Genomic DNA, 16,356 nt, shown 5'->3' with positions numbered 1-16,356 from the left:
GTCTCTCATTCTGTGTGTGTGTGCTCTGCTAAGCTACTTATCAGTGCATGGAAAAGGGAGAAGGTTCTGTCAATAAAAATATTTTATCTAGGGCTCCTGACCAATTAGTGTAAGGGCCATCTCTCAAATCCTATCTTCTATTGGTAAGAAGGGGCACTTTTTTTTTTTTTTTTAATGGCTTGAAGCACAAGGAGAGACTCGCCATTCATTTATTGGGAACTTAGACTAGAGAGTGAGTAAAAGCTGAACTGCCTCTCAAGGGGATTTACACCTTTTTAAAGGGGTGGGGGAACTCTCATTTTATTAAAAAGAAAAGAGAGTGAAAACTCCAAGAGTCCTTGGTGAAGCCTGGTGCTCTCTGAGGTATGAGGAGTTCCTGAACAGTAGTTCTAGTTGGACCTCAGAGATTTTATCAGGATATCTCCATTTCAGGGGTGGGGAGACTGAGGTATCATATATTTGCATGACTTTTTATCAAAATCCGTGCACATGGTAAACAGAAAGTGGTCATGTGTAGCCAGTTGTTTACAGCTCCAGGTGGATTTTTTTCCCTATACATTCACATGGTGTTTGTTGGGTGTCCTTCACGTTGCCAGCTGGATACTGGGAGCTACACTAGATACACACTGGATACATGCTGCACTAGGAAGAGTGGGCTGTAAGGTGGATGCTCTGAAGGAGATTTATAGTTTGCTTCTGTGAAATATAAGACATTTCCAAGTGGAGAAATTAGAGAAGGGTGAGGCTTGATATGTAATCAGGTGCGAGATGGTGTGCGGTGGAGAGGAGTAGCCTTCATTATTCACCATGTTGGGCTATGATTTATATAACAGATGGAGCCTAAAATAAGTCCCAAGGCGCCAGTAGAATGGAGTAGGTAGCATGACCAAGAGAGGACGGAGAAGCAGGGTCAGCACGAAATAAATGAGATAGCAATAGCAGATACTAGACAGCGCACTCTCTCACCCCACATTCTGTTCATGACAGCTTACTCACTGATTTCAGCACTTTGCATGGAGTCCAGTCTCTCACCGTCTATCTCTCATACTCTCGCACATGCACACATTTCTGTTAGCCAGTATGAAATAAATAGAGCATGCAGGAGACAATGAAATTATTTGCTAACTTCCAAACTGGGATACAAATTCCTTCTTGAGTCAGGTGATGAAGTCCTATTTTAATATTAAGAGACAAAAGAAATAAACTACCTTTGATAGTCATAAGCAACATTTGTCATGGTGATACATTGTTAAGAGGCCAGAGATATTTATGGATAATCTGCTTTGCATTTCAATTATTATTATTATTTTTTTGTCCTGTTGGACTTCCCCAAACCCAGCACTTACTGCAGTGCCTGGGATGTACTGGTCACACAGTAAATATTTGTTGAATGAATGAAACTCACGGAGAAGTTAATTGTAGCCTTGAAAAGGTGAAAGGCCAGAGTTTTATAAGCTGAATCCATCCAGCTCATGCTGGGACCTGAGCCAGGGAGTAATACATCTGCAATATATCTCCATGTATAAACTCCCTTCTCCTGTAACATTGGTATCAGCAGGGTCTTCCAGCCCCTGCCATGAGAGCTTGCTATAAGTTGCAACATTAATTAATGGGGAAAATTTATTGTTAAAAAAGAGTAGCGATTTCAACTTACTTATTTTCATGTACCTAACTTACTTATTTCATGTATTTCATGAACAGATCCTGTTCAACTCTCTTCAACATTAAATAGTATGGCAGGCTTTATTTACAGAGAATAGATTGGCACTTTTAATTTCAGTTATTAATCATTGAGTTTGTAAAATTCATGTGATCTGGCTGCATTTTGGTCTTAGAGTTCAACTTCTCACTCACAAAGAAAAGAACATTTAAGTGCATCTGCTTCTGTACAATCTTACTGCAGAGAAAGATGAGGTATCCTTCCCAGTCTCAAGCATCCCAGAGCTTTAGAGGGGCTGTGATACTGATCAATAAACCTCCCAGGCCTGCCACTCAGAGCACATGTCTCTTCCCTAGGACTAACTCAGTGAGCACTTAGAAGCATCATCTTTGATTTTCTTTATATCTTCAATTTGGGGTCAGCAAGACCACATTTTTCTCTCTTATCCATTCCAGTTTCAAAATGGCTACTTGAAGTTCATTGTCAGAAATGAATCTAAGGCCATACATAGATTCAGTGAGAAAGGACAGTAATTGGTAAATGATGTCAGTCTATGAGCAAAGGTAGATGAGGTAGCCTGGGCAAGGGAAAAGTACTATCTGCATTGAGAGGCATCTCCTGGAAATCGCTCTCAGCACCTTCTCCTCATTCTGATTCAGAAGTTCGTAGGGTTTTACACTCAGATGGGAACCCCTAAATGTCATTTTTTTTTTAAATGATGGTGTAAATACAACCAGATGGAAGTATCTCTTCTGGGGGACATTAATGAAATAATATGAGAGGTCGTGTCTTGAAAGGTCAAGACTTTAATAATAACATCTAGATGTTCATCTTAGAAATGTGGGTGATGACAACTATCATTTGCTTATTATTTTGTAGTTTACAAAGCACTTTTACTAACTGGAAACTACCCATCTGAGTATGAATGGAGTGTTAGCTAAGTAAATCAGGCATTTTATACAATGGGAAACTAGCCACTGTTATGTTATGTAGAATGCTTGCCAATCTTGATTTGTGATAGAACATCCACAGTAAGATTTTTATAAACAGGTTGAACAGTAGTGCATCATGTGTGTCCAACTATTTGAAGATGATATTTTTATAAAAGCACACATGCATGTGTTTATGGCATAGGAAAAAATCTTTAAGTTATGAAAAATAATAATAGTGGTTTGTATTTTCTCATCTTTGGAATACAGAGTAAGTTTATTATCTTATTTCTATATTTTTGAATTATCTAATTATTTCCATGAACATATTCTATTTCCATAAAAAGAAAGCAAACAAAAATGATAAAGTCAACAGTCGAAAACTTCAGCTTCTTTTATTTATTCAAGTTTACCTTGTACTTAAAATAAACCTGTGGAGAATGCTTCTTCATGTTTCACAAATGAAGAGCAGGAGTTTAGATTAACTGGTGACAATTTTCCTCATGGCCAGGCAATGTTCTAGATGATTGATACATAACGTTCATTTAATTTTCACAGCAATCCTTTGACCGAGGTACTAACATTATCCACACTCTACAGATGAAGTTCAAAGCACAGAGAGGTTATATGAGTTTTCAGAGGTCACAGAGCTTCTAAGTGGCAGAGCTAGGATTTAAAGGCACATCACATAACTGACCCCAGCATTGGTAAGCCTCATTTCTGTTATGCTGTCTGATAGAAAGGAGGATGTGGTAGCTCTTAGATTTTCTTGGTTTCTATTCCTTTCCACTATGTATTTGCATGTACCTTTTCTTTGATGACTGGCATGATTGTTGAACTATAATCTCCCCACTCTAGCAGAACCTCACAGCCTACTCTGACTCGTCTATAGGACTTCATGATAAGTTTCTCTTGGCATTCAAAGTGGGAATAAAATCTCTTTTTTTCTTTCTTCCTCCATCTTTCACTCTTTTCCTCCATCCTCTCTTCCCTCCCCCTTTCTCTCCCTCTTTCTTTAATCCCTTCCTCCCCTTTCTTCTTCCTTTCCTCTCTCATTCACTCCCTTTCTCTCCCTCCTTCACTATCTATTTCTCACCTACCATTTTAAAGAAACTATTCTTGGAGCTTGTGGTAAAATAAAAAACAAAATTATGGACCTGTGTCCTTTTTAATGTTGTATTACAGAAGAATAAAAAAGAAACAACCAAAGGATACATAATTTAGGATGTTAATAAGATGCTGATAAGAAAAATATGGAAAGAAGACAGAGGGATACCAATGTCTAGGCACTGGGAATAGGAATAGCATTAAATTGAGGAGCACAGAGAAGTCCTATTTCCTTCTGTTGGATAAAATATTTCCTTAACCAAACACATTTTAGTTATCCGGAATATATGTCAACATTTATAGCCTGCTCCTTTTAAGCAGATTGATCTGGTTTTGCTGTTGTTTTGTGTCTATGTGTGTGCATACTTATTTTCTTGTTTGCCATATTTAACTTTGTATGAAACCTCAACTTCCACTTTAATTCTTTCATTGAAAATTAGAATACATGCTTTTCCTCTTTTGCGTGTGGTACAGGCAATGGAATCCAAGGCCTCATACATGCTAGGCAAGTCCTCTACCACTGAGCTACGTCCTCAGTCCTGTAATTTTGTTTATTTTTATGGTGGGGAGAATAAAATCTAAAACCCTGCTCATGCTGTACAAGTGTTCTGTCACTCACCTCTTCTCATAGTGCAAAAGGTACAATTTTCAGACATTCTAAAAACAAATAGAATTTTTGCAAAGTATGAAGGAAAGAAGATGCCCATTCTCTTTCAGCACCAAGGAACCTCTTTTCACCCACATTTTCATAGTCTCCTCTCTCTTTTTACTGCCTCTTTCCAACATGAATGATGTACCTACATCCATGGGTAATACTTGCATGCTCTTTCTTAATATTTACTTCCAGGAAGGTTTAGACTTGGCTTTGTAGAAATAAAATGTCTTTTTTACTTTAGGATACACAAATATTGGGCTTGGGGTGTGGTACTTACTTGCTCAGTAAGTAACCTTCTTTCCATGTAAGTAAGAGTATCTAATTTGGATCTTCAGTACCCCTGTAAAAATTCTTATAATGCTAGTGAGGGAGAGATGGAAGCAGGAAGAGACCTGGAGCTTACTGGTCAACCAGCCTTATATCAATCCTCAGATTCCATTGGAGACCATTTCTCAAAAACTATGTGGACCATTTCCTGAACAATAATGCCCAAGGTTGACCTTCTAGATCCAAAGTACATATACATATCCCAGGTACATGTGAAGATGCACACATTATTATACACAGTTACACTCAAAGTTTTTTTTAACTATAGTGAAATGTTTGTTCTTTAGTTACCTTGACCTTTTTGAAGAACTGTGAAACTTTCTAGGACCTGCATGATACTTGGCAGCAGTTGTGAATCTTAATAGATGTTGTAGTTTTCCAGGGTAATTAGAACTATAGTTATTTATAAAGTTTCATTTAGAAATTGCTGCAATATGTACTAGCTGCTAATTGTTAGCAAACACATGCTATTTATCAATAATGCAGGATATTTATACTCCAATCTCCTGTTGTAGAGCTCAATTTTCGTTTCTTTTAGCAACGAGAAGTCTGGAAACAGTGTCTCCTGCTACAACAGTAGCTGGAATATAAATCAAGATGGTGTTGACTGACATTCTGGTAGCTAAACAAGGATCTGGCCACATTGAACTACAGTTACCGTGGTTAGTCATGTGCACACAAAAGACACATTCTGGGTTTTAAATATAATTTTGAAGGCACTTTTATTTTAACACCATCATCCCTGGTTATCTACCTTATAGCAGGGTGAGATAAGGCACTTCCAACTCATTCCAGTTGGTTGTGTTCAAAATATATATAAAATCTCAAGATTTTAGCAAGCTTGGGAGGTGGCTTACCTATATATAGGACAAGGCCTTTATGAGACTGTGCGCTCAGACAGTCCAAAATTGTGAGTGGTTGTGAATATTTGTCTCCTCCTCTAGATTTAAGGACAGACATTATTTATTGCTTAACTTGGTGCCAAACATTGTTTTGTAGACAGTAAGAACTCTGTGCATGTTTGAATTGTAAATACATGAGTTTGTATCTCTATGATGATCTTGGAAAAGGTGTGAAAATGATGACCCCCCCTCCCTTTTTTTTTTAGTGTATAAAGAGAACCAGTCAATGAATATACAGAGTTTAGGAAAATGCCTGATATAATTACAGGACAGCAGTGAGAGCTAACCATTATTACTATTCTACAGTGTATTTTCTGATTATGTCTAAGGCAGAGCATAGTGCTTGGCCAGAGATAAGCTTTGTAATGATTTCAGTTAAGAAATGAATGCTACATGAGTAAGCCTTCCCTGCTATAAGAGGTGAGACATCCATTCCCTGGCCCTTCTCAGAATTCCACACCTGGCTTTACTCCAGTACGTTTTACTGATATGATTGTACCTCCTAGTTCACCTGTTCACCAGTGAGTGCTCCAAAGGTGCGAATTTAATCTGCATTCTCACAATGCTCAGGCTGGTCCAATCTGAAGAGTGTGGCAGGTGCAAGATGCCTGTCAGTTGAATGGACAGATGGACAGATACATTCTTCCTCTGCAGTCTTCTGTCACCAACTTTGAAAAGAAATAATGGGGCTTGTGTAACAGGCATGAGACGAGGGAAAGACTTTCTCTCATCTCACCGTAGCTAGAAAACTGCAATCCATCCAGCGCCTGTTTACTGACTCAATTGGCACTCTTTTATGATGTAAGAACCTAACTGTGGATAAAGCAATGCCCTTGTCATCATGGAGTGTACATTGTAAACATCTTCATCAGGCTTCAGTCATGTTTCCTCTCCTTGATTCTGAACTTGCTTTTAGAAAAATAAAATTAACATTAATAACTACTGTCCTGAAATTCTAGGCATTTCACCAGTGAATATACAGTGAATTAAAGTCTCCATGATGCTTGCCTCCTGTGCACAATTAGAATCATGAGGTATAGTTGGCGCATGATTGTTGGGGCTGGTGAGGCTACAATGTATAGGGCTAATAGCCAGGTTGGAAAAATCTGTTAAGAGTTTCACAGGTTATCTCAGGCTAGGAACTCTAAGTGTTTTTGTCTCACAAGCCCTTTTCTCAGGAATACTTTAGCTTTGCTCACAGGACCCTCAGATGACTAGGCAAGGTATGCTTGCGATCGGTTATAAATAATAATCACATCTGTAGGATGACTCCACAGCAACGTCTAAGCTAGTGTTTAACCAAGCAACTGGGCATCATGGGCTGAGCCATGCTGGTCTATTACTATGAGTGGTATCAGCTCTTAGGATCCTTAGAGACTCTTTATAAAGCCCTAAGGAGTAGACATGGTGACTCCTACTTTAAATGTAGGGAAACTATCACAGAGAGAGCCTGCCACCTGTCCTAAAATGCATGGTGGTCTTTGAGGTCAAAATCAGTTAGGACCAAGGCTCTGTGCTTCCAGACTGCACTCCCAGTAGAGAGCCTTCCTTTGAAAATATGATCTTCTTACCTGGAATTCTCTTTTCCTTGATCTTTTCTAATAAACATTGCTACTTAAACATTGGTTTCTTGGGACTAGAGAGATGGCTTAGCAGTTAAGTTAGCTTGTTGTTTTCGCAGAGGACTGGGTTTGGTTCCTAGCGCTCAACCTTCTTGTAACTCTATTTCCAGAGTTTCTAATGCCCTCTTCTGGCCTCCCTAAGCAGTGTATGCAAATAAGGCAAGCAAAACACTCATACATGTAAAATAAAAATAGACAGTCTCTTTCAAAACCTCTAAAATTGATTATCTCTCTAAAAATTTTCCGAGTTAATTTTAATGACTTCTTTATGACTGAACTTCTCTTTCCTATTTAATGGTTATTCAGGTAGTAACGGGCTATGTTTGGAGATAGGCAAATCCAAAGTTGCTCTCAGAATCATATTTCAAAACAGTTTTTTTTTTTTCTGGGCATGGTAGCCCATGCCTGTGCTCTTGACACTTTGAAGGCTGAGGCAGAAGGATTGCCACTAGTACAAAGCTAGCCTGGACTACAGAGTGAAACCCTATCTCAAAATCCACTTCTCCACACCAAGTAATACGAATAGGTACTTTTTAGCTTTAGCCACAAGAAGATGCTCTGTAGATGTTCTGTATAAATTTATACCCAGAGTTAAATAAAGATTTGTGTTACATATATGAAGAGTTAAGAATGTAGACATCATATTACAAATCCTTGCCACAATAATGAAATTGGATTCATATTAAAAAAAAAAAACCACAATGTGAAGTACTTTGGTATGTATTTTTGGTGAAATTCAATGCATTATTGTAAATTCTTTAGTCCTCAATGGACAATGCATTTTTTCCTTCATCTGATTGATATGTTTGTTACTAAGCATAGTATATATATGTTAAATATTGTGATTATAATTCGATACATTTATTTGTTTAATATGTGATGGTTCATTTCGATTCATTAATAATTAACAGTAGAGAGTTTTCAGACTCTTGGCTCATTAAGATCATCAGATAACAAAGAGAAGGTGTCATGTGATATTATCATCTATGTTTGTGTATCATGTCTGTCATCTTAGAATTTTCGGTCAAACTGCAAAATGTGGGGATGTGCTTTCAAATTATTACTGTCTAGATTTCTCTCTCTACAAGACCCTACATGTCTCATGGGGTAGACTGCATTTTGTTTAGACTTATAAATAACTTTAGTAGACAATGCCATTATCTCGATGATTCAAAGATGCAAGGCAATTGTTCTCACCGAGTATGCTAATATTTAGAGTGGTTTCAGAGTAGGAGAGGGAGACAGAATTTGTTCTGATAATACCAGTTCACCCTTCTATCTCCTGTAGGCAGCCTGGGTTTCTCAAATGTTTGCATTCCACTCACAGTGTCTTTCAGATTCCTCTGTGGTCCCAGTATCAAAGATTCTATTGTTCCTGTTAAGACTGTGGATTCCTTGAGACTAGAAGCTAGGTCTTGCTCAGCTTTTAGTTTCAGTGCTTCCCAGAAGTTTAGACAGTAAAAATGCAAGCCTTCAGCAGGTGATAGAGGGAGGCAGGGAGTTGGATGGTGAGTGCCGGTCAGAAAAATACACTCTGCAATCAGGCCACCCAGGACCAAGTCCCAACCTTCTTGCTTAATTCATTTGAGACCTTCAGCAAATGATATAAACTCTCAGCAACTATCTCCCTTTACCAAAAGAGGGATAACAATAGGTTTCCTTCCATTGGATAGTATCTATAAAGCTTTTAGAACACTAGTGGCTTCAGGATGGGTATTATAAGTTAGGTTAGACACAAATATGCAGCTCTATTTCATATCTCTAGTTGACTGATGATTTTATCACATTTTTTTGGAATAAAGACTGATTTCCACGGTGAGATTATGTTAGTGGCTATAACCACCACCTTGTTGAAAGTCAAAACTCAGCTTGCTCTCTCTGCTCTCTCCCTCCCTCCCCTGTTTCTTCCTCTCTCTCTCTCTCTCTCTCTCTCTCTCTCTCTCTCTCTCTCTCTCTCTCTCTCTCTCTCCCTCTTCTCTTTCCCTCCCTCCCCTTCTGTTCCTCTCCTCCCACCTCTTTCTCTTCTATTTCTTTGTATTTCTCTTAGCAGCGACTCCCTGACCTTGTACAATTCATCATTTGTCATCAGGACATTTTATTTTTTAGCCCCCTTAGCATTGAGGAGAAGTAACATTTACAAAATGTCTGCAAGGTGCCAATCCAGTGTCTGATCCTTGTATACTCATGTGGACAGTGGTGTCATCTTTATTTGAGTACATTGAACCATCAAGAGTTAGCATCACAGCCTAGTTCTGCCTCGCATCAAAGTGAAAGCTGTCTTCTCTGCTACCCTATTATCTGTCCTTCCTCTGTCTGACATCTTTCTCAGGATCCTAGCATGCTGTGTTTCCATCAGCTCACTGATAGCCAGAAATATCTACATGTCCTTTTTTAGCCAAGCATACTCTTACAACCTTTCGTTCAGGATCCTAGACATCATAGTGGAGGACCCATGAACGGAGGGCTAAGGCTCTGGCATGGCTGTTTTCCTTTACTTGTTTGTTGGCATCAACACAAGATTACTCAATACTACACCAATCAAGTGACTGGGTACCAAGAAAAGCAGGAGACCAACATTTTTGCTTTGAAGGACTGTATTTTTCCATTTGACCTTTTAAAGCAATGACTGATACAACTATTATGATGGAGATTACAATGTCACTGAGCATCTGCACATATGCATAATTTAGTAATGAATCTAGATTATATTTTGAATTACACATGGGGCAGGTATCTATAAATATCTTTATGGGCCTGGATATATTTATGAGATTAATTAAATCTATTTTCAAGCCTTTAGCTGATCCCCACCCTTGCTCCCGTAACACATTCATGATTGTTGTATTCACCTGTGGATATTTTGATTGATTGGGTGTCCAACTCTAAGACTATAAGAGCTTTCAGAAAGACACTAATAAAGTCTTACACAATCTAAGCACCTGGCATCATGCTAGGCCATATTTTGAAGCATAGCACTACATTCTTATGAACTTTTGTCCCAAGCATTTGCAGATCAGTACAGTGCTACATATATGGTTCCTCAGGAGACATTAGCAATCTGTGTATTCGCTATTGCAGTGGGGTCTTTTATTAAGAATGTTTAGCTTAACTGTAATATTTTTAGAGCCAATTTCATCTATTTCTGCAGAACAGGAACACTGGACAGTTCATATTTATGGGCTAAGCATCCCCCTTCTGCAAACCTGAAAAACAAGTGTTTGAATATCCACATGACAAGCATAAAAAAAAAAAAACAACGACTTTACAGTGAACTTTTTGCTAAGTTACTGTCAAGACTCAAGTGCATCAAAAACTATTCTATGAAGTTACTTTCAAGCTATGTAAGGTATTTGAAGCATAAATGAACTTGATGTTTTGATGTGGGTCCCATTCTTAGTATATCTCACTATACAGATGCAAATAGTCAAAAATAAGAAAAAAAAAATCCCAACTCCAGGATACTTCTTGACCTCTAGTGCTTCAGATAAGAGATTTTCAACCTGTAGCAGGCAGAGTTCATGTGAGGGAGAAGGAAGTTCATTCTGCCGCCTTTGACACATCTAAAGTTACAGTCTGAGGCTATAAATAACAACTGTAGACATGGATTGAGGAGACAGACGCCTTGTGGCTAATTTTCCAAGTGGGATGGTGTTTACCTTTCTCTTCCCTATGCTCTTTCTAATTGATAGAAAATTTCTAATTTTCTAAGTTATTGATAATACTTAGAAAAGATACCCCATAGGTATTATGCGTACATCTCTTTTCTGCTACCATTTTATTTTACTTATTTCTGAGTATTTACAAATTACAAAATTCTGAGTATTTACAAAGTAGGTCTATGTGGTAGATATTCTGAGAAAGCTTGAGTGCATATGAGTAACCTAACTATCATGTTTTCTTTTTTGAGCAAGAAATTCACCTACTTGGGGAAATTTTATTTTTAATTTTTAAAATATTTAATCTTTAATGACTTTTCCTGAGAATGCTTAAAAGGACACTCGATGGTGGAACATGTAACATCATCCTAGATATTTTGGAGTTCCACTTAGTGGCAGTCTGCACTGTCTCTTTGCTCATATCATTTCATAAACTTTCACAACTAAAGAGTTTTGAATTCAAATCTTGTTTTTAATCTCCACTTGAAAGTTGTCAAGCCATTTTTTATTTCATTTCATGCATAACTTTGGTGTTGAAAAATGACCCCTCTTACATATTTGATAGTCACTTGGTGCTCCAAGTGCTATTTGCACTCCTTCTCCATTCTCTGTGCAAAGGTAGCCAGAGGAGAACATCGACCATGGTTTGCAGTTCATGTTTATTTTTATCAGCATTAATCCCATATGGAATAAAAAATATAGACATATTTTATTATAAATGTACCCAAGTCAAGAGGGATGGGTAACTTGTTGGAACTAAGCACTTTGAACCCGGAAGGAAATGGGCATGGAGTAGTGCCCACTGCATGCCAGGAACTCTGGAAACTGTTTCTATGACTCAGTAGCTATCAACCCATATTTTATTGAGACTCAGAGATTAGTTCAAGGGCTGCCACTGAGATAGTGTGCGCTGAGGGGAACCATGTTCCTGTTGTGTCTCTGGTGCTTCTGGCTAGGTGTGTGGTCAGGTTAGTGCGGCCAACCTATTCTGTATCCATCTGATTCTGATACCACCTTGGAGAGCTTATTCTCTGTGGTGTAATTTGTATAAATGGAAAAGATGTGAAATTGGATTAATACCCCATATGTAACTAAGTTTCTTCTTTGAAAAGTCAGATCTTTCACATCCGATCTCAAAATATTACAATTCAAAACATGTTGCATCCTTTCTTACTAAGTTGCACTATATCCCATGCAGTTGAGGTTGTTCGATGTGGTGATAGTGACAGTGGGCTTTTCGGATTTAATTGACATGTGCATATGGCCATAGACTATCTCAGAATGCCTTTGCTATTGTAGGCAAAGAAGATGTGAGTATATCTGAAGGTTTCATTTTCTGGCCATTTGCTTTGAACTCACTGAACGATGTTCACCAAGTGCTTCAGTAAATCTTTTATTTATTTATTTATTTATTTATTTATTTATTTATTTATTTATTTATTTATTTATTTCAGCAAGTCTCACTGCATAACCTTAGCTTGCCTGGAATTCACAGAAAGTATACTTGAGTGCTGGGCTTAAAAGTGTTCACCACAGTGTTCGGTGTTTTGTTGTTGGTGCTAGTTTTTTTTTTTTTAATCAAATATTTTCTAAGTCAGAGAAGATCAGGAACCATACATCTAAGCTCCCCCTCTTTTAAAGACTAACACAAAGAATTTTGAGTGGCCCCAAATTATGTGAAATTTCCATGTCTGATTTCATTTCCAAACAGAGATGAAATAGCTATTGGCAGTTGATTCTATTATTGATGGTGAAAGACAGTGTTAAAGTCTGTTTGTTGAGATCTGTTGTAGATGAGATGATGGACTGAAGACACGTCATTGAAAAGCTTACAGGAGAGTGTACATGTAGCATGGAAACCATCCGTGAGATGGTTAGCCATGTGACTTAGGTATGTGTTTTATTCTGCCTGTCATTTGGAGTCACCACCCTTGGAAGGAATCTTCCTTTCCCTGGAGGACATTATTCTAGTATCTTTCCCTTTGAGCATATTCTTCAATGGCTTGGATCAAACACCCCCAGTTCACAATAGAAGTTGATCTGCAAAGAAAGATGCATTCCTTTAAATGGTATTCAAGATCTAACTTGTAGGCACTTTCAGTAAAGCTTCTTTAATCAAAGCAGGGTGCCATGTCTAGGCCATGTTCTTTGAATTCTGTGTTTCCTAATTTCTCTGGCATTTTAGGTTCATGTGTGTGGTGATTTTAACTTCTTCCTCAACCCAAAGCTGTGGATTCCTTTTGATTTGTGAGACATCTTTAGATGCCTAACTTATGTGACTGTTGGGCAGAAATAAAAACACTCTTTTTCTGCACAGCCTGGTCATAGGAGCAAGACCAAAAGAGACAGACTTACTGAGAACATGCATGCAGGCATCATTTCTTTCTTACTATGAAATTTACCATAGTGCAAAGATTGGGAACAATGAACACAAAGAAACAAAGAAAACTTGGTGGTTGGAATGCTATAGGCTAAGTTCAGGGAAGCAGGGGGACCTTGCCTCATTTCCCATTCCTTAGACTTATTACAGTTGTAGACTACCATGGAAACATCTAGGATTAAGGTGGCATTATGTGTAAAGCATTCAATGAGTACCTCCGGGAAGAAAAGCCCAAGCAGGTATACATTCCATAAGTAGTTTATCCATGAAAGGGTTACTTGGGGGAGAAGAGTGGAACACAGTGCCTGAATTTCTTGTCTCCTGGAGTTAATTGACTTTACTGAAACTTAGGACCAGAAGTTGAAACTAGGATTGTTTTTCTGTGTTTGCCTCTTAGTGGACCGTTCCTTAAAGTTGTCAATAGCTATGGCCAAGATTTCCAAACGGGAAATCACTCTTTACGTGCCAGGGAGCGTGGCTTTCTGAAATAGATTCTGCAGCCGAAAAGAACTCCGAGGGTTTTCTGAGAAGGGCTGACCTCCTTTCATGCCACTTACTGTGAATTAAAGCTGCAAGGGAGAACTAGTTTGGGCATGTGGCATAGCACTTAGCACCGCTGCTGCCAGGGAACAAGATTTGTGTTTCTAAGGAGATACAACAAAAAGGAGAATGCTTTAAAAGCCAGCGGCTGTCAGAGTATAAAAGTATCTATGTTGAGAAAGGGAAATAGAAGCTGAATTAAGTAATTTTATACACATGTTACAGGGCACCCTTCTGTTAGTAATTCTTAAATTCAAAAGCAAATAGTTGTGACCACAAAGGGCTTAGTACATCTCAACTGATCTAAGCTTGCAGACCCAAACTGGCTGTGATTGGTACTGACCTGAGCCCTGCACGTGATGTTAAGATGCCCTGACTCTTGTCTGTTTTTCGGTTGGGTTGTATTAATAACGGGGAACAAAGGGTGACTTCATCAAGCAGAGGCTTGAGCAGCTACTTGACAATATATTCTGAATAAAGATAGGAAAAAAGTTCTGCTTCTAACAGCGAGAGTAGCAAAAACTGAGTAAAACAAGAGGAGCAAAACAGCCTCTTTAAATGCCCAGATCAACCTCTTTGCAAATATTCCCTCCTTTGCTGGCATGTAGGATGTCCTGGGATTTAACTGGATGAAGCATCACCACAGGATAGAAATCACAGGGAGAGGGCACCCAGGAAAAAATACAGTACTGCTATATTTACGTAGTGCCTCTGCACTAGGGTTTTATTTTCCACAGTTGGAAGGGGAACCACCTGTCTCAACTGCTGATGTCAGAGAGCTCCCTCGAGACTCGGAGCTGTTGGAAAGCACATGATACTGTACATATTTGCTCTTACGTCCATATCTGGCTGGGATCAGGTTTCATATTTGTGTCCTATTGTGGAATTCATTGAGTAGTGACTCCCAGGTGCCTTCCGACGTCACTGTGCCTGTGTGAATTAAAGAGTAGCCGGTGCAAGCCTCTGTTGTGACTTTCTTGACTGGTCATAGGAGTATTTGCACTGCAGCAGAACAAGTGACATGGATGTTGGGACTGTCATCCATGGATTCGGTTTTGAAAGTGAGTATCAGGAGGCATTGTCTCCACACCTCAGACCCATTATACTATTGGTGTGTAGGCTTTGTCTTATTTCTAATGATGAGGGTGATTTTTAAAAATGATAACAAGGTCAGGAGATTTGATGTGTATATTATTATTGTTGTTGCTATTTTGCAGTAGGAGGGTATGATCCTAGAGCATCATTTGTGGTAATCAGGCACCCTCCACCATTACTGAGGAGGCAAAAAGAGATCAAAATGCAGTACAGTATTCTTTGCATGATTATGAAGAAATTTCTATGGAGCAAATGAAAGCTATAAGCCAGAAAGACTGAGAATTATCAATGTGCATTTGAGGTAATGTGTGCATTTTGGTTTTGTTTTGGTTTTAGGATTTTTCTTTGGAAGTACATAACTCAACACTTCAGTTCTTGGAGGCTGGGAAGAGTTAGATCCTTTAAACATAACTTCTTAAAGAGATGTGAGGGCTTCTATATCGCATGACTCCAGGGGGTACCATTTATGTCGTAGTCAGAGACTCACACTTAAGCTCTCCTGCTGACTACATGTACAATCTCAGGAAGTATGAGGCCATCATCATTACTCAAACATTGCATAAATATAGAATTGTTATCCACAATTGCAGAAAGCTTGCCATTAGTGAAGTAGTTCATTATTTTAATAGTGCAATGAATCTGAATTTGAATATCTTTACCAACTTGCAAATTATATAGCTATTATACAAAATAGGTAGAAAAAATTAGTCTGAGGGTATGAATTACATTCTTGGGCCACGTCAGATCAATGTCTTATTAGGGATCAGTCCCAGAGTTCTTAATTCTCAGCCTTCCTATTATGTACAATGTCAATTAAATTTGTGTCTGAAAAGATGCTTGATATCTTTTGCTCAAGTCCTAAAAATAGAGTAAATACGATGGACTAAGACCCCTCTCTTCATCTATTCTTTTCTCCAGTGTAGAATTTCCCCCTGAACCATTAAAAGTGTTACAATATATGATTGATATTAATTAGTTTTCTGTAAAGTACCATACTCCTTAACATGAACTCAACTAGAAATAAATATATTACTATGAGTTAAGGTTTTATTAGTTGAGAAGAATTGGATGAAGGCACCTATGTGAAATCCTAAGTAGAGGCATCAAGTTGAATTAGTGCCAGCACTATTCAGAGATTAATTTGAGTACTGAATAAGAAATAATAGACTAGCATAACTCTGTTTACTGAATCATTTTGGCATTAAAAAAAAAAAAACTAAAGCTATATTATAGATATAACAACAGGCTTTTTTTTCCTTTTGGAAGAGAGAGGTGGGTGCATTTTATAGTTAAAGAGAATGATGCCCTGTGAAAACATAAAAGCTGTCTTCTGGAGAGCATGGCACACTGTGTGTACTTAGTAAGTTTTGGCCATCTTCTGCACCCAAGCAGAGTTGTATAATGTGATCAGTTCTAATTTCTACAGTCCCAATTTCAGAACACTGGCTAAAGTTTTCCCATTTGCATCTCATTATTATGTATG

The 16,356-nt window shown here is 38.2% G+C and overlaps 1 protein-coding gene across 2 annotated transcripts in view; it reads left to right on the top strand.

Annotated features, from left to right (window-relative positions):
- The window catches only part of Ppargc1a (PPARG coactivator 1 alpha), a 644,210-nt gene that overhangs the window by 519,606 nt on the left and 108,248 nt on the right, over positions 1 to 16,356 (top strand). The window contains exon 1 of one of the 2 annotated variants that reach the window (XM_028865929.2): positions 12,317 to 14,839. The exons of the other annotated variant lie outside the window; for it this stretch is intronic. Within the exon in view, the coding sequence (XP_028721762.1) occupies positions 14,804 to 14,839 (36 nt within the window). The 5' untranslated portion in view covers positions 12,317 to 14,803. Of the gene's footprint in view, positions 1 to 12,316; positions 14,840 to 16,356 lie in introns of those variants that run through there. 2 annotated transcript variants of the gene reach the window in all.

The sequence above is a fragment of the Peromyscus leucopus genome, chromosome 10 (assembly GCF_004664715.2).
Source record: "Peromyscus leucopus breed LL Stock chromosome 10, UCI_PerLeu_2.1, whole genome shotgun sequence".
In the NCBI taxonomy this organism is placed as follows: domain Eukaryota; kingdom Metazoa; phylum Chordata; class Mammalia; order Rodentia; family Cricetidae; genus Peromyscus; species Peromyscus leucopus.
The sequence above is the reverse complement of the archived record's forward strand: the minus strand, read 5'-3'. Positions and strand labels throughout refer to the sequence as shown.